The sequence below is a fragment of the Lepidochelys kempii genome, chromosome 7 (assembly GCF_965140265.1).
Source record: "Lepidochelys kempii isolate rLepKem1 chromosome 7, rLepKem1.hap2, whole genome shotgun sequence".
Lineage (NCBI taxonomy): Eukaryota > Metazoa > Chordata > Testudines > Cheloniidae > Lepidochelys > Lepidochelys kempii.
In genome coordinates, this window is record NC_133262.1 from 86,371,459 (window position 1) to 86,389,898 (window position 18,440).

General features: G+C 42.7%; 2 protein-coding genes across 10 annotated transcripts in view; one reads left to right on the plus strand and one right to left on the minus strand.

Annotated features, from left to right (window-relative positions):
* Nucleotides 1-18,440, plus strand: part of NUDT13 (nudix hydrolase 13) — a 22,497-nt gene continuing 4,057 nt past the window's right edge. Inside the window, exons 1-9 of one of the 6 annotated variants that reach the window (XM_073353658.1) lie at nucleotides 1-59; nucleotides 2,942-3,049; nucleotides 4,020-4,159; nucleotides 5,088-5,195; nucleotides 5,645-5,751; nucleotides 6,734-6,859; nucleotides 7,134-7,245; nucleotides 8,047-8,201; nucleotides 8,986-12,354. In XM_073353658.1, the coding sequence (XP_073209759.1) occupies nucleotides 2,964-3,049; nucleotides 4,020-4,159; nucleotides 5,088-5,195; nucleotides 5,645-5,751; nucleotides 6,734-6,859; nucleotides 7,134-7,245; nucleotides 8,047-8,201; nucleotides 8,986-9,180 (1,029 nt within the window). In that variant the 5' untranslated portion in view covers nucleotides 1-59; nucleotides 2,942-2,963 and the 3' untranslated portion in view covers nucleotides 9,181-12,354. The other 5 variants (XM_073353659.1, XM_073353660.1, XM_073353661.1 and 2 more) reach the window with 5 other exon arrangements.
* ECD (ecdysoneless cell cycle regulator) overlaps nucleotides 13,598-18,440 on the minus strand; it is an 18,169-nt gene continuing 13,326 nt past the window's right edge. For all 4 annotated transcript variants that reach the window (XM_073353656.1, XM_073353655.1, XM_073353657.1 and 1 more), the window contains 4 exons: nucleotides 17,933-18,116; nucleotides 15,823-15,890; nucleotides 15,524-15,741; nucleotides 13,598-14,847 (listed from right to left, as the gene is read on the minus strand). In XM_073353656.1, the coding sequence (XP_073209757.1) occupies nucleotides 14,605-14,847; nucleotides 15,524-15,741; nucleotides 15,823-15,890; nucleotides 17,933-18,116 (713 nt within the window). In that variant the 3' untranslated portion in view covers nucleotides 13,598-14,604. The remainder of the gene's footprint in view (nucleotides 14,848-15,523; nucleotides 15,742-15,822; nucleotides 15,891-17,932; nucleotides 18,117-18,440) is intronic.

An 18,440-nucleotide genomic window follows, 5' to 3' on the forward strand; every position in this document is an offset into this window, starting at 1 on the left:
GTGGCTTTTACGAGGCACTTCCGGCTCTCCGAGGTAGCATTCCTTCTGCACTGACTACAGTAAGTTCCAGAAATGGGTGGACTTTCATTGGCTGACACCCACCTACTCAGGGTGCACGCAACATAGACAGGATTGACAGGGTGGCAGCTCTGACTGTGCATGAGAGCGCCTGAATTCATTATTGCTAAATACAAACCGTGCTTCTTGGGGCGCCAAGGAATTAAGGAGTTAAAGGCTCCTCATCTCCCGATTTTGCATGTTATTATTATAAGAAGGAGTTTTTGCCCTGGTTTGCGCATTGGCCTGCTAAACCCAGGGTTGTGAGTTCAGTCCTCAAGGGGGCCATTTAGGGATCTGGGGCAAACATTGGGGACTGGTCCTGCTTTGAGCAGGGGGTTGGACTAGATGATCTCCTGAGGTCCCTTCCAACCTTGATATTCTATGATTCATCCCGAGACTCTCTCCCTCTGCAGGCAGATTCTGAACCCTCTCCCAGCTGCCCGTTCTAGAGCAAAGTACAGAGTTTTCTGTTAACTCCTACACTGATCTGCCCTTAAACTTTATGCTGTGTTTGGGATTTTCACAGACTAGATCAAAGGTGGACAAACTATGGCAGTATCCCGCCTGGCCCTTGAGCTCCCGGCTGGAGAGGCGAGCCCCGGGCTCCTCCTTTGCTGTCCCCCCTGCCCCGCAGCCTCAGCTCGCGGTGCCGCCAGAGCTCTGGGCGGCGGGGCTGCGAGAGCCGCCGGCCTGTCCCGGTGCTCTGGGCTGCGCAGCAGTGTGGCTGGCTCCCGCCGGGCGGCGCAGCTGCCAGTCCTGGTGCTCTGAGCGGCATGGTAAAGGGGGGGGTTGGATAAGGCGCAGGGAGTCCCGGGGGGGCAGTCAGGGGACAAGGAGCAGGGGGCAGTTGGATGGGGCGGAGGGTCCGGGGGAGGTGGTCAAGTAACGGGGAGCAGGGGGGTTGGATAGGCGTGGGAGTCCCGGGAGGCCTGTCAAGGGGTGGGGGTGTGGATAGGGGTTGGGGCAGTCAGGAGACAGGGCGCGGGGGGAGTTGGATAGGGGGTGAGGTCCCGGAGGGGCGGTTAGGGGACAAGAAGGGGGGGGGGTTGGATCGGTCGGGGGCCGTGAGGGGGGCAGGAAGTGGAAGGGAGCAGATAGGCGGTGGGGGCCAGGCTGTTTGGGGAGGCACAGCCTTCCCCACCCGTCCCGCCATATTGTTTCGGAACCCCGATGTGGCCCTGATGCCAAAAAGTTTGCCCACCCCTTGACTAGACTATCAAAATGTTCCATTTCATAGAATCCTGCAAGTAATGATACCATGTACAGAGCTCACAGTGCTTCCAAATTAATTTTGTTAAAATAAGGGGAATTATTTTCCATTTAAAAAAACTTCGTTAGTACTGAAAAAAAGTTCTTATATAAGGGCTGGAAGGAAGGTCCTTAAAAAGGATGGCCAAAATTCAACCTTGCTGTGACTCCACTGAAGTCAGTGAAGGTATCCCAGGGATGAAAATTGCCTGGTACTTCGATGAACATACATCTGGTGGTAGAATCAGGAGGAGACAGTGCTGCTCCATAGCATCCAAACCAGGAAAAGGAATAAAACAGAAATGCCTTGCTGGTTGCCAGGATCTATCCAAATTTTTTCCCAACTCTCAGTCTACAATCAGTTCATCCAGAATTACACCGGGGGAAAAAAAAGAATCCCAACTGATCTGGGAGTAGTAGGGATGGAGAAACAAAGATCAAAGACTGGTTCCTGCTAGAGCCACATAATTTTTAACCTGACACCTCAGATCCCATTCAAATCTGATCATTGAGACAATTAAGCTCTTTCAGTAATTTCATGTCATAATCATGTATGCAGTTTTGCAATATTTTTATAAGTTCCCATTTCTGTGGATAAAGTGTCAGGAACAGAGTACTTTCCATAATGGCTAGTGTAGAATTGCATGGAGTATCCACGGAATCTTCTTTTCCTTTGATTAAATTTCTCCATCTGTAAAATGAGGCTGGAGTACTGGAACAATTTTTATAGTGGGGGTGCTGAGAGCCATTGCACCGAACTATAAACTCCTTATATAGTGGAAACCACTTCCAGCCAGGGGATGGCAGCACCCCTACTTCCAGCACCTCTGAATGAGGCTAGTAGTACTTAACTTCCTTTGTAAAATGCTTTGAGATCTATGGTTAGGAAGTGCTGTATAAGAGCCAAATATTAATAATTAATTAAGAATTACTGTTCATCAGTTCGTCAGAAAAGATACTATAGATAACATTGCCTTCTGGGTAGTTGTCTTCCTGACATTTTGGAGTTGAGGGCAGAGTAGATTATGTATTTGCCTCAGCTAAAAGCGTTGCACAAAATCATCAACTTCCTAGAGAGACTGATGCAGCTGCAACTGCTGTCTTCTTTCTAACTTGGAGAGTTCTCTTCTGCACCTGATGTTTTGTCTTTAATTCTTCACGGTCATTATTGCATTTCCAGTAGATTTTCTGGCTGTTGTATTCGGATGTTCAGTTTGATGAGCTGGAATAGCTTTCTTTAGAAAACAGACAACATAGTAATTAACTTTATTATCCTTAATCACAGAGACACACACGTTAGGACAGCACAATTTAATCTTTGTTTACAGCAATTTCTACAAGACCTTCTTGACGGACACAAACAATAAATATATATATAAATATATAAAAACTGAGCTATGTTGGAACTTCCTTTGAAAAGTGTATAAAACTGAGTTCGGAAAATGAGGTTCCTGGGGAGTGGACGAAGCCCAAGGCCAAATTGAACAATATTTTAGCAAGTGTGCCCTCAACATCCTATGGACTCTGTAGAAGAGAGATATATTTCTTTTTACATTGGGACATTGTCCCTTTTTAAACAGAACCCATTCATGGAAATTCATTACACTGCATGCTGTGCTTTTGTTTTGGTCAGAGGCAGCTTCTCTCAGGTTCTGATGAGAGCTATGATTTATCAAGGTGTATACAGAAGAACTTCCTCTCTGTGGTGCAGGTTACATTCTACCTATGTTAGAAAAATGCGGTAAGTTCTTATCTTATTTGCGTTACAGAGCAGGAAGACCAGAAGTTGGTGCTCATGTATCCAATGTTCCATATGTGTCCTTGTTAAAATTCTGCATCTGGGGCTAATCCTATAGTCCAGTGATTACACAGTGCACTTCACAGCTCTGACTACACAACAGGTGTCGAAAGGCCCAGCTCCCTTCCAATAGTGCTGAAAACTGCTGAAGTCAGGTAAACTGAAGTCAATCCCTATTGTTGGAAAGCATGCTAGCAGTGAGGTTTCTCAAATATTCCTTGAACTTGATCAACAGCTCAGCAACAGTTTTCAGTACCACTTCAAACAGTTTGAGCATAGCAATTTCTGTTACCCGTTATCAACTATGATTCATTTCCCAAGTGTAGATGCAGTCCAACATGGACTGCCTTTTTTCAAGATTTGAGCTTCATCTTTACTTCCTGAATCAGCAGGACAGGGAGAGTCTCATATTGCTTAATGATCCAGTCATCCAAATTAGGAGCTGTGTTTACTGACTTAAGAGTAGACATACCCAGCCTTCCTTGTTTGTAAAGACAGTCAAACATCACTTAGAGCCTTCAAAAATGGGGAAATACAATACAAATGACGAGTAGGATCCTCAGGGCTCCAAGCACCTTTGTGAGGTAGAAAGACATCTATTCTATTTCTTCACAGAAATTATTGTGTATATAAAATAGAGGACATATGTTTGGGGCTGGGTTATAGTGTGTTTGAAAATAGTGTCCAACATTCAAGGCTTCTTGTGAGGTGAGTGCATGATTGTTTTGCCTTCACCTGTACAGTCACTACCCACCAACAACTAGCATCTTGCTCTGCAAAGCTTTGGAAATATCTGGAATATGAAAGATACTATACCATGTATTCTGTTCCATTTCTCTGTTCATAGTGAGTGTATCATTCCTGATCTAGGCTTGGTCTTGCAATGATCTTCCTGATTCTTTCACAACTGCAGATACTTGTTTGAGCTAAAGGAAGATGATGGCATTTGTAGGAAAGCCCAGAACTCAGGAACATTCTACCTCTTTCACAATCTCTCTCCATTCCTTAAGAAAGTTGGGAGCAAGTACTTGGCACCACAGATAAGTGTAGCAGGTAAGCTGATGGTCAGTAGTAAACATCTTCATAGATTTACCAGCCAAAATGATGTACACCCAAGTTTCTTCCACTAACCAGATTTTAGTTGATACCATGTATGTTGTAAAGATCTCAGAGCTTTGTCCTTTTATCTCAGACTGATCATGATGAAGAATCAGGAAATCTATTAAGCCATATGGGAGTGTGTTCTCCACTTTATGTTCCGGGTATTATTTATTAACATCAAATAACTGTGTTTAGGATTACCATCTAAAGCCCTGGCACATGGACATGAACTAATTCTTTGTAAGTATAAATGGTATCTACACAGGTCTAATCCGTTTACTAATATTTATTTAGAGACAATATTTTTAATCTGGTTTAAATATGTGTGGCCATTTCCTTTGAAGCCATTTCCTTTGTAAGTGAGATATAAAGTTGACAAGGAAGGTGGAGGGTATTTGGTATAACCTGGGAAGGTTTCTCTGTGGGAAATACAATACATTCTGAGACACAAATAATTGTAGGGGAGAGGCACATTGTAGGTCCCCGAGCACTAGACTGTATGCTCTTCTTGCTCTGCACAATCATGGTCCAAAAGCTGGTGAATAAACTGGATTCTCAATTTCCACCTGACTCCTTTCATTCTAGAACCACCACATACCTTCCCCACATGTGAGCTTTGTCTTGAGGCTTTTCCCTTGGATGGGAAGGTGTAATGGGTTACTACTCTCCGCACTTCAGGGGATAGTTGTCAACAGCACCGTGAGTCAGCTATTTCAAGGTGTTTGCCCAGTCTCACACCTTTTCCACAAGACATAGGAAATCCCTTCTGTGATGTGGCCTAGTTCCATTGGCCTGGGCTGTAGGAGCCTTAAATATTAAGCTGTTGTTTTTTAGTGTAAGTTTATCACAGCTTTCTCCTCCCTTTTCCTCTCTTGTTTAGAAATGAAAAGCATGCTGGGGAAGTTCAAACAGAATGAACAGATGATAGAGGACTCAGTGCTGATTGGCTGTTCAGATGAATGCATGGCATACTTTGCCCTGGATCTAGGTTAGAATTATGCCTCCATCTATGTCTCAGCCATTGGCTGCTATATTTGTTCACTTAAATCTGCAAGTAAAGGAAGCCCAGGCACACTGATGGAGATGCTGTTTAGGCAGCGTGCTTAGTCCTCGATGGTTGAGAAGTTGCTTCTGAAGGAAGTCCTCACTCATCCTTGATGGGAAGTACTGTGACTTCACGGGAGCCACTTTATGGAATTTTTATATAATGGTATTACTTCTTTCTTTGTTTTTAGTAAAGTTGGTATGTTTGTAGTTCCCAACTTTTGGGGACTGTATTATGGTTGATGTAATGTCATTTCCATACTAACATGATTCTGTCATCAGCAGCTCTATGGAAATGTTCAGAGATTTTATACTCTTAATAGGAACAAAGAGGGGTGTGGGGTAGGGGTGGTAACTGAAATTTCTGATTCCCACAGATTTATTCAATTCCAGGATCCTTGGAGAAATCTGTCATTGAATCTGAATTGAAGGGGTCATTTACTGAGTTACGGAAGGCTTTCTTTCAACTAGATGGGAAAGATGCACCCTTGTTGTCCTCGGTATGATATAGGATATTTCACGTATAGAAATTGTGATTGCTTGCACCAGATCTCCTGCTTGCAATCATTAGTTTATTATTTTATGTATATTGTGGCAGTACCTAGGAGCCCCACCAGTTTGTGAGACATTGTGCCAGACACTGTACAAACACATATTAAATGGCAGCCTCTGTCTGAAAGACAAGATGTAACAGGTGGATGAAACAGAGAAGTGAGTGGCTGGGGAAAGAGGACAGAATAACAGTAATAATATGCTGATTTAACATGGACTAACTCTCTGCCCACTTTGTAAATGTAACAAACCAGTCAGTAACAATAGTCACAGTAATCACAACTTGTCACCTGCCTCACCACTATCAGGGGGCAGTTTTCTGTATGCATCCCAGCAGAAGTTAATGCAAAGAAGGGGTTTGAAGGAGGAAAAAGTGGTTTTCTCATTGTGTTGTTCTCCTTTTAAAACTGCTCCTTTTTGAGCCATTACTCTGCAGATACCCTAATTTATTTTTGGAAGCCCCGTCAAAAAGCAGGTGTGCTAAAATCAGGTCCATTAGCCCATAAATAGAAATAGCTCATCATTCCCCTTTTTGAAAGAGTTGTGGTACATGTGCTATACAGCAAGAAACAGATCTGGTCTCGGCATTACTTCAAGGCATGGTTCAATTCCAGTTATTGTTACTATTCAATCCCAAAACACAGCAACTTCTTTTTCTTCTTCTCTCCTAGACATGCTGAAAGGGATGGGAATTTAAATTCAAAATGAGGAGCTTGAAACATTGTGTGGCTACAGCCACTTTTCAAAGCAGCTCCTTAATTTCATGTGCACTTTCAGGGCTGCCTGACCTGATGAACTGTGATTTGATCCACAAGGATGCATGACTGGAAAAGGATGGCAAAGTATCGCTCAGGGAGAATGGCATGACTGCACTGAATGAGCCCTATGTTCTGATGTTAACTGACGGTATTTATGTTTTGGTGTTTATAGGCTCAGGCCCTTCTTCGTTGGCATGACACCCATCAGTACTGTAGCAAAACTGGGCAGCCTACCCAGAAGAACCTAGCTGGCAGCAAGCGTGTTTGCCGTACCAATGGAATAATTTATTACCCACAGGTTAGCATCTGAATGGTGGGACAACTGACACATGATCACAGCAGTGACTAGCCAAAGTTGTTGGACTTAATAAGAGGGAATTTGTGAAACTCAAGAGCAAGAGCTTGCTATTTAGTTGTGTACTTTTTCTTTATTATTTGTCCAATGTCCCCTGAAATCTTCTAGAAAAAGCAATAGCAATAGTCTGTGTTCTCACTTACTCGAGTTTTCATGTAACAATCAGCTTGTCTGAACTCTGATTCCTAGTTGCTTTGCTGTTTGGTATGTTGTCTAGATGTCCCCAGTGGTTATCACTTTGGTGTCTGATGGGAGCCGGTGCCTTCTTGCCCGACAGGCGTCATTCCCAAAGGGGATGTACAGTGCTCTGGCAGGCTTCTGTGATGTGGGTAAGGAAGCTTCTGACCGACTGTTTTGCACTCAAATGCATAACGCTGTGTTTGATAACAGGATTGTGTGCTGCATGGTGGGAGACTTGAGTCTGGGAACCAGTTACAGACGTGTAGCTCCCCCCATTCAGTGGAGCTCATGCCCAGAGGTAATGTTCTGGAAAAAGGGGAGGGATGTTACTAGAGCAGCTTTGCTCATCCAGCTGAAGTGTAAAATTGCTTGTGTTTATCTGAAAAAGAAAAGGCGCTGTAACGGGTAAAATCATGGGATTCAGCAACAGGGCACTGTCTGTGCTCATATCCACGTATGAGATCTTTGAGTTAAATCCAAGAACTCTCCTTCTAACATCTTTTTTCTGGGCTAGTGGAAGTGGGTGTGTTGGGGAACTTACAAGAAAAAGTGTGGTGCTTTTAGTGAGTGAGAGAGAAAGTGGCTTTAAAAATGAAAGAAGGTCAGAGTAGCTTATTCTTTCTGTCTACAGTATATACTTATATGGCCCCCACCACCTTACTATTTGAATGTCTTTGGTGCCTAGGAGAGGTATCCAAAAAGCAAATTTGAAGGGGACTAAAGATAGTTGATGGATTTGTTATTGTGGCCTGATGCTAAAGTGATTTCAGAATGACTCATCTTACAGAGACTTATACTACTTGGGAAGTCAAACATAAAATTCCTAAGAATTCCTAAAATCCCACCCATTTTTATGTGGCACAAGGGATACTTTCCTATCCTGGGGAAAACCTGCCAGCATTATCTTACCTGATGGGGAGGCTGTCCCTGACTAACTTGAGTGTTTCCAGGTGAGACTCTGGAGGAGACAGTCCAACGGGAGGTGGCAGAAGAGGTGGGATTGGAGGTGGAGTCTCTGTGGTATTCTGCTTCTCAGCACTGGCCCTTTCCCAACAGCTCCCTAATGATAGCTTGTCATGCCATGGTGCAGCCACAACAGACCAAGGTGAGCAGCCCCCAAGATTTTATTACCTTTCTTGCTTGGTGAATCTCCTTTCCCAGTCCACGTAACTGCTGCATTGTCAAATCCTTTTAAATGCAACTTTCAATGAGTTCTACTGAAGTGAGTGTGGGATCCTTTTAAAAGCTTGAAAATACTCCTTTTCTGTTTCAAAAACACGGTGTATTTTGTGCTGCAATGTGTATGAACCAACATCCAGATCCAAACACCACTGTACTCTAGATCCACCCTCTGCAGATGAGGCAAGCTCTGATTTGATTTCCTATTGCTAAAGTTCCTTGTTCATCCACCAGCACCACTATTACAAGCAAGGTAATGGAATAGTGTGTACTGGCTAATTGTTACATCAAAGGAAACCAAAGCCCACAAAATATTAGCGGGCAATAGATTCTGTTAGTGGCAATTTTTTAATTTATTGGCAACTAGTGGTCAATGCATTGTCTCATAATAGATATTTAAAGTATAAAAGCTGTCATTGTTTTGGAAGCCTGCTTCGTGGCTGAGTAGTTCAGTCTCCATTTCCATTGAGGCCTTAGCCCCTTTGTGGAGACTGCCACCCCAGGAACAGGTATGATGCGAAGACCTAGTGCTAGCCAAATACTACTAATTCATTTCACATAAGCCACTGAGCAGCCTCACAGAATACATTGGAACCCAGAGTTCATTAGCCTTTTTTGCCAGAAAGTCCTGTAGATACAGGAATTATGAAGTCCGAGGTTGCTGCTTTTAAAGCCATTTAAGTCCTTCGTACATTTTGAATCCTTTCCAGATCAGCGTGAACAAACTGGAGTTGGAAGCAGCCGGCTGGTTCAGCCTGGAGGAGATAATGGAAGCATTCGGACGGGAGCCTAAGCCTTTGAAACAGGAGGATGGCAGCTTTTCACTTTGTCTGCCACCCAAGTGGGCCATAGCCCACCAACTGATTCAGGAGTGGATTAAGCTGCAGGCTTCCACGCCTGCTTAGGCACAGTCTATCAAGCCTTTATTTTAGCAGGAAAAACAAGTGAGGACAAGTTCTCACAGTGGTGACCCAGCCAGAATGGCTCATAAACTATCTTATATTCAGGTACACCTGGGGCACAGACGCATATTTGGATAAGCCCCAGCAACTCTGATACACAAAGAGTCATCAATTAGACACAATACCATAAGTTCCAGTAAATCTAAAAAAACCCCAAAAGCCCAAACCAGCGTGTCATCAAACCAGCTACAAGCCTGCATGATAGACATCAGAATGGTCAAGCCCTACCACGTTTTTCCTCGAGTCCTCTTGGAATAAAGGATTCCACTCATTTTCCTCTGTTTTACCCCTTAGACATCTCTGCTGTCACACAATAGAGCCTCACTCTTTTTGACAGAGGACTAGGTAGGATTCCATTTAGGGCCTGTCAGTGTTGGTCCTAGTGCTGCTCTTGCATTTTTTGATGAAGTGTGGGAATAGTGGGAGTGCAAATTTCATTAAGTTCCCTCCTTCTATTGCTCCCCTGCCCCATCAAGTCTCCCATTATGCTCATCTTCATACAAAAATACCCTTGATTTCCTTTGCTGCTACATTTGTTCATATTGGACTTAGCAGCAAAAAGTATTACAAGGCCCTCCCTCAGTGCCGAGCACATTGCCTCTACAGCGTTTCATCCCCAGGGAGCAAGATTTGATGATAAACAGCAGAGGAACAAAACCTGCATAAAGCTTTAACTTGCTTGATATTCTGGAAGAGCCTCCATGACTCAAGGGTAATAGAAATCACTGAGAGCCTTAGGAACTACATTTCCGTCTCAGTTCACGGGGTATCACTCTTAACTCCATGCATTGCTTAACTACGGAGCATTTCTGTGGAGCAGAGAGTCCAGTCACAAGGTTCACGGGTTTGGCTAGATACGTGCTCCCCTTGTACTGGTGGAATAGCAGGTTATCACCCTCTGGGAGACCCACTGAAGCATAGCCTTGGGCAGGCAGAGACTAATAGCCTAATAATGGAGTTACCTGGATTTCTGATTTGCTGGTAATTAAACTGGAAGAATTCAGGGTGGCTTCACCTTCTGCTTACTTGGTTGAGTTCTTGGGAAAATGCACAGATGCCCACAGTTCCAAGGCTATTAGTATGGACATCTGGAGGGAGAAGTGCATTTTTAATTCTCACCAATTGATCCTGCTCCTGGCCAAACACTGCTAGCTACACATTTTCTATAGTCACGCATTGTTGTGTTGTAACAGTCTGGCATCCAGCTTTTTTTAAAATGTAATTTACTATAGCTCTGCTGGTTTGTTTTCCATTCTTCCCCTGCATGTGTGGTGTCTGGGTTCCCTCTTCCTGGCTCTTACTCTCATCATCCTTTCTTTCCCTTGCTGGAATACAGGGGAATTAGGAATGAGGTAGAGAATGGGTGTAGATCAGTCTTGTCTTCTTATTTCCATTTTCTATTGTTTTCTAGCCTGCCTCTGGAACCTGTTTTTCTCATGTGCACAGAACTCTACTTCGGTGCATCAACTTCTTGATGCCTCCTCCAACACCTCTCTCTCTCTCCCCCGCGCCCCCCCCCCATCCACTCAAACCATGACTACTGATTATGGAGAGGCAGAGGAAAGTGTGAGTAGCTCAGGGCAGCCCAAGGCAACGACAAGAAGAAAAGGAGTGGCTCAGACAGATGAGATGAGAAACTCATAATTGCAGTGTAGTCCACATGTCAAAACTCAAAAGGAAAAACATGTTTTGGTATGTCAAAGAAATGTGGAAGTATTTTGCAACTTCTGCAGCCTGTGGGGATTTATTTTTAGGACAAAACAGGGTGTGTACCTCTTCGCGATCTTTCTCCAAGTTTTATAAATATACAATATATATTTACCATGTATGTTTGTCATTAAGCCCTAGAATGGTCTGCTAGAGACATATGCCTATCTTAAGAGGCCTCACACCCAGTGTACTCTAAAAGTACTGAGACTGCATCTGTGTTGTGCTCTGTTCAGCTTTTACAATACTTCCAAATGAATTTTAATTAGAAGAGCATAAACACGCAAAGTCCATTTTTCAAAGTCACTAAAGAATGTTCACATTTACACAAATGCCACAGCAATTTTTAGCTTCCCACAGCTCTACACCTTGCTGCCTCTCAGCCTTTTCAACTTTTGTCTCTTCTACTCTGCTGCCAAGGACTATTTAGTGGGACTTCATTTGGGTGCTGGGTGACCACCAAACACAGCAAGCTAAAAATCAGCACTGCTTCACCCTTCTGACAAAGGTGAGGGGGGAAGCTGCTATCCTGCCCCATCTCCATAGTGTTTGATGCTAAAGTTGCTCTGTGCTCCCAAGAGTTCAGGATGCTCCTCTCTAGCCAGCTGGCCTTTCAGCTCCAGTTGGGATTCCTGTAGTACAGGCCTCCCCCTCTGAAATCTTGACTTCAGAGTGATAAATATGTGGCTGAAGGCATTTGACTACCTGGATTTTTTTGCTCTCTGTCAGCCCAAAGCCCAAAGAAAAAAAAAAGCTTTCTTGATTTTCAAAAAGGGAGACTCGGCCAAGCCCCACTCCAGCCACAGAGGATTCACACTTGATCTAAAAGTACTGATGATGCAGTGTGACTTGAGAGAAACTGCATGCACAGACAAGTAGATAAAGCCTTAAGAAAGAGAGGCTCATTTTCCCTTCCATTGCTGCAAGAGATCCCACATTTGTTTCCAGTGAGTTAGGTGGTAATTTAATTTCGTAATAGCTGAATCACTTAATTATTATCCAAGATTAGACACCTTCATAGGAATTAGAATACTGTAGGCTGGTTATGATCCTGCTAGAGTGTGTGCTGCATCAAGAGGAATGAAGATACATTATTTATCTTCCTGCCTAAAATAGCAAGCTTGCAGCTAATTAATCCATTCATGCTAGGCTCTGTCCCAGGCTTCAGGCCACAAGTAGAAAAAAGTTAAATTGTCAGAAGTTCTACATAAACGCTTCCGCAACAGAAGCGGATACTCACCTGAACCAGGGAATTTTATCACATACAAATGCAGGTCTAGTAAAACAAGATTAGGTTTTGCTGGAAACTTTGACAGCAAAAGTTAAGAAACACTGTTCCTACTCCTTTGATTACCATACTGGGATACCATCAGACTTCACAAAAAGAAAAGGAGTACTTGTGGCACCTTAGAGACTAACCAATTTATTTGAGCATGAGCTCACGAAAGCTCATGCTCAAATAAATTGGTTAGTCTCTAAGGTGCCACAAGTACTCCTTTTCTTTTTGCGAATACAGACTAACACGGCTGTTACTCTGAAACCATCAGACTTCACTCACTATAAAAACCCTATTATAATTAAAAGCAAAAATGTTTTAGTACATTCTTCAAAACAGTCAAAAAGGCAAGATGACAATGTTTATTATAGCATGTAACTATTTTTATATGCTGAATTCTAATGTGGGTATTTGTACAACACCCTGAGATAAGTTGATAAATATAAATGGTTGGAATAAATAAAATTCTTAATAATAGGGATTTAACTAAGACAGATATAATCAAGACAAAAATCAGCAGTAGGAGAGTAGAAGAAATTGCTGCTGTTTTGCTGTTTTACGCATTAATAATTTAGGATATTTTTCACCTTGTACCTATACAGATGGTCAAATTCTGGCACTTGCAGTATCTTATCAGAGATCCATAAAACTTTACAAATGTGAGCAAACTATTCATTTTACAAATGGGGAAACAGACACAGGCCAAGGTGTCTCAGCAAGGTTGTGGCAGAGCCTCAGCCAGTGACTTCCCTGGAAGTACGACAATTTAAACAGTTTAAAGATTTCCCTTCCTAACTTTCAACTCACCTGGTCTGGAAACTGGACAGTGTTTCCTCCCTTATAAAAGATCTAATAAGCCTCCTACTGGTGGTGGCTGGAATACTGGTGTGACATTCAACATCAGCAGTACAAGACACTAGTTGCTAATCTCTTCTTTAGCGTCAAGAAAATGGCAGAATTTTTGTACAAGAATTTTTAAATAAAAATCTAGTTGCAATTTCAAGTGACTAAACCTATGTTCCGATTTTCAGATGTATTTAAGAACAGTACTTAGAAAATCAGTTTTGCCTTCACTTGCCTGCTAGGACCAGTATTGAGGCTTCTGCTTCCTTGAGAGTTTGACCGTACTAATCTCCAAAGCAAAATATGGAGCTTTTCCTACACTTAAGGTGCCTGATGTTAATAGGTAAGGAAACTGCACAGAAATCTGAATCAGTCTTGGCAAGTAAGTGAAGGAGGAACCTTTTATATATTTATTTGAAATATTAACTAGAGGAATAAGACAGTCTTCATATGGATAACTTAAATGGTTTGCTAGATAGTTTTAACTGATGTAATTTTAAGTTTTTCAATTCAGTATAGAAATGAAATGTTGAGTATCTTCCAATTAAACTTTTATTAAAGCAAAACAGACTTGTTTAGATTGGGCCCACATACAGATACTGTTGGTACAAAATCATTTTTCAGTCCCTTGAGGTAGTGGGTAGTTCAAACAAAAGCCAAGTTTGGTCATGAGCTTTCTTTCAAATACAGTGATGTTGAGAAATGCTTTTTATTCTGAGGATTTGCAATACTGCCCTGAGAAAAATAAGTGCAACTTCAAAGGAAAAAAAAGTTACAGCAACCAAGTTATACTTTTCTAGATCTTTATTTAAATAAATTAGAAAAATGCTTATAGAAAAATATATTAAAATACCCAGGCTGGTAAATCTACATTTCTCCATTATTTGAAGAAATCTATATAGTTTTCACTACTACTCATCAAAACTGCTTACACTGAAGCTTTTGCATTTTAGAAACTGTGGGTGGGTGGGTGCTTGTTGGGTAGACGGATGTTTGTGGATATCAACAGCAAAAAGACGACGACAGAAGAGGGTACTACTGCTGGTGTGTGATCTCTTTTATATCCTTCTTGACACAGCCAGCAGTTCAAGAGGGTCTGCATCTCATCCATATTTTAGCCACTAAAATAAAACATTTATTAATGGCTACAAGGGCCAAAAAAAAATTGTGAGTGGCAAAGAAAAAGCAAGCAAGACTTGGAGTCTTCCCAGAGTGACAGTATCACTTAGATTATGATCTTTATATTGGATATACAGCTTTATAATAGACATAGGAGATTTTCATTCAAATCAGAACCACCTTCACAATTTTTCTAAAATATATTAGCACAAGAGAAAACTCTGCTTTATTCCCAAGGTAACTTTTTGCATTTAAGAGATCAGACAGACTTTATCAGTTAAGTATTTTGCACACACATCTAAAGCCATGTAAAATGTATTGAAGTGTTTAGTACTGAAACCGTTCATAGTGTCTGCTATACCACTGCTACTCTGCAGGATGAGAGTAGAAGCACAAACTGTCCTCTGAACTAGGATAACAGATTAATCTGTTGCTGTGCTGCTAATACATCTACGGTCTGAATTTTCAGGTAAATGCACCCCCATACTCTGTAGGATGTTAGAGGCAGGTCCTGCAAGTCCAGCTTGAGCACTATATGATTCCAGCAGGTTAGTCACTAGGTTCAGGTCTACATCTACAGGTGTCAAATCAGCATCTCCTGCATCAGAATCATCTTCTAAGGCACAGTCAGCATCTCGAGACAGAGGTCCTTTAGCAGAACTAGCCTGTAGCACATACAGAGAGTAAATTTTGAAAACAAATATTTGATTACATGTAGGTTCTTTATGACAATCGCTGGTGGTATATGAAAAGCAACCATAGTGGGAGAAGCTCCTGACTAAGACAGCAGGGAAGGCACAGACTGATCTATGAAACTACCAGAATTGCTCTTCACAATCAAGCAGTGGAGGAAAAAAACCCACCACAAGTGAGTTAAGCAGATACTTTAGAAGCCAAGTTAAAGTCCAGTATGTACTACCCAATCATGGAGGATAGGAGTTCATGAACCAAACAATCACGCTATCAGAATCATCATGCAGAAGAAGTCACAAGAGAAGGATATGGAAAATTACTGGCCCTGCCTGGGGTTTCACCTGGAAGTCATCTAGGACTTCAATAGCTCCAAGAGATCATGAGACAGCTGCTTGTAGTACTAGTAAAATGCAGAAATGAAGCCAGGACTTGAAGCTACTGTGGAAGTCAAAAGTTTAGTTTTTTATATACGGAATCAGTCTCGTGGTATAGCTACAGCACACATTGTTTGCACATAGGATCTTTCTTTGGAAAGAGCACATGCTCAGAGATCAGGAACATCAGCCATGTATGCTTAGATTATTATTCTACTCCCTACCTCCTCTTTCATGGAAGGAGATAAATTACAAAACCCAAAAACATACATACCACTTTCCTTGGGGTGACGAAGCTTTTACCAACATTGGTGTGTGTCAGTTCACAGTCCATCTCATCCATGTATGATCTGAGACTTCCCATCATTTTATTTGGCAATGCCTTTTCCTCTTGACCATGGGCTTCAGAATCCAAGTCTTCATCGCTGTCCAAGAACTCAAACTGCTCCTCCTCATCCAGATCATCTGAGTCCAGCTCTTCTGAGTCAGCGCCTATAAACAAATCAAGTCAATGCAATGTATATGGATGGCCAGGAACAAGAGTAGAATGTTAATAAAGAAACTAGATCTCACCTAAAATTCTGTCTAAAGCATTTGTAAAAGAGTCAACATCAAAGGTGACACAGGCCTCAGCAGGTGACCTGAAATTTAAGAACAATTACTCCATAAATCCATTCTCTTGTACATCTGGTGTGGTATACTTGGGCAAGAACATTTGGCATCAACCTTGGCAGGCAGAATTAGGAGTGAAAAGTTTGGGGTGTTGGCCTGGTGATCTACTGGCAGTACAATACACTGCTTCTCTGCACGTGTCAGACATCTGCATACGTGATCAAAATCAAGTTCTTACACTTTAAAGTGGGTAAAAATAAGGGGAGTGGGAACTGATAAGGCTCTGAATTTGTTCATAGGTAGGATTATGCTTCTAGTCTCAATATTAATGTAGCTATTAAAAAATTTCACAATAGTCCACTCAAAATAGCCAACTCTCAAGCTCTTAAAAGTAAGGACTTGCTAGACCAGGAGTGGGCAAACTTTTTGGCCTGAGGGCCACCCTGGGTTTCCAAAATTGTATGGAGGGCTGGTTAGGGACGGCTGTGCCTCCCCAAACAGCCAGGCATGGCCTGGCCACCGCCCCCTATCCGACCCCCCCGTTCCCTGTCCCCTGACCGCCCCCTGCCCCATCCACCCCTCCCTCTCCCCTGACCGCCTCCAGACCCCCTGCCCCTGACTGCTCCCTGTCGCCCCATCCAATCCCCCCTCTCCTTCCTGACTGCCCCCCTGGGACCCATGCCCCCATTCAACCCCCGTTCCCTGCCCTCTGACCGCCCCAACCCCTATCCACACCCCCACCCCCTGATCGCCACCCCAAACCTCCCCAATCCCTGCCTCCTTAGCGCGCTGCCTGGAGCACCGGTGGCTGGTGGCACTACAGCCATGCTGCTCAGAGCGCCATGACAGTCAGCCGTGCCGCCTGGCTGGAGCCAGCCACACCACCGCACAGCACAGAGCACTAGGTCTGGCCGCAGCTCTGCAGCTGCGCTGCCCAGCAAGAGCTCACAGCCCCGCTGCCCAGAGCACTGCACCAGTGGTGCAGTGAGCTGAGGCTGCGGGGGAGGGAGAACAGCAGGGGAGGGGCTGGGGGCTAGCCTTCCAGGCCAGGAGCTCAGGGGCCAGGCAGGAGGGTCCCGCAGGCCACATCTGGCCTGCGGGCCGTAGTTTGCCCACCTCTGTACTAGACATTCTCAACACCCATAATGCTGAAACAGAACCACCACTATGCATCCGATGAAGTGAGCTGTAGCTCACGAAAGCTTATGCTCAAATAAATTGGTTAGTCTCTAAGGTGCCACAAGTCCTCCTTTTCTTTTTGCGAATACAGACTAATACCGCTGTTACTCGAGAACTACCACTGCAACTTATACTTACTTGTAAGTAAGAGGTGGCTGTTAATGTTTACAGTGAATATCTTGCTCAGTGTAACAAGAAACTTAGCAGATGTGTTACTGTCAAATAAGCAAGTGAGAAAATACTGAAACACCAACAGTGAGGATTTTTTTCACTCTTTGGGCTGTGTTTTGGAATGGGAAGCACTTCCTCATTTTTGTTATATATAAGAAAGCAGGTGTTACACACTGCTGTTCTGCACTGCTTAGTTGGAATGTTTGCCTTTATGAATTCTAAGTTATTATACTAATGCACTGTCTTCATCTTAAGAGGTCTGGCGCTCCCAACATAGCCATAAGTTATAAATTTGCCTACGTGCAGCCTGATTAGAGACATTTTTAGTAATCCTCTGTAGTCAGAAAAGTTCACAATACACAAGAAAACAACCATCCTCAGATGTATACAATCCAAAGAGCCCCAATGTTGTTCAGATACTATGGTGATGGGCATGAGGAACCTAAATTAAGAAAAATGGATTCAAACAAAAAAACGAAGTAAGAGTTTTGGAAAATAAGACAGCTTTCAGATATTTTTACTGGTACCAGCTCAACATGTTATAAAAGAGTATATAAACTAAGAATGTAATTCTGCTTCAGGATTCTAGTGACTTTAACAAATCACTCAAGCTTAACTATGCTGGTTTGAAAAGCTGAATCCTAACCAGAATTGCAGCATTACTAATAGGGTTGTAACATAAAAAGCAATGCACTACATACACCATTATTTAAACAAATACCATGGAGTTTCTGCTCCTTCATGTGTTGAGACTTTAGATATAAAAGCCTTCATGCTTTCAGTAACCTCTGCCAAATCATACTTCTGATCTTCCTCATTTGAGGGAGGAATGGACTCATTTCTACCTGACGCCTCACTCAGGATCTGATCCAGATCATCCGGAGAGATCTCCAACCAACCATCATCTGAAATAACAGAAAGGGAACATATTTGTCAACCTACAAGATCAAATTGGGAATGCTGTAACTTTAAAATGGAGGAAATATTGATCAGCAAGATAAATGTTAACACAATGCCTACTTATTGTAAATCCTGAATACTTTATATGGAAATACTGAAATGTTTGATAATGAGAAAAACTATGAAGGGATTGAAAAGGTTACTTGACAAATACTTCTGACACATCTTATCAACAGACCAGCTCATATTTGGTGGCTTACGCAAAACAAACTGGTTGTTCTAACTAGTAGAGAGTTTTCCACTAGGCAAGATCACAAAAAAGCTTGTGG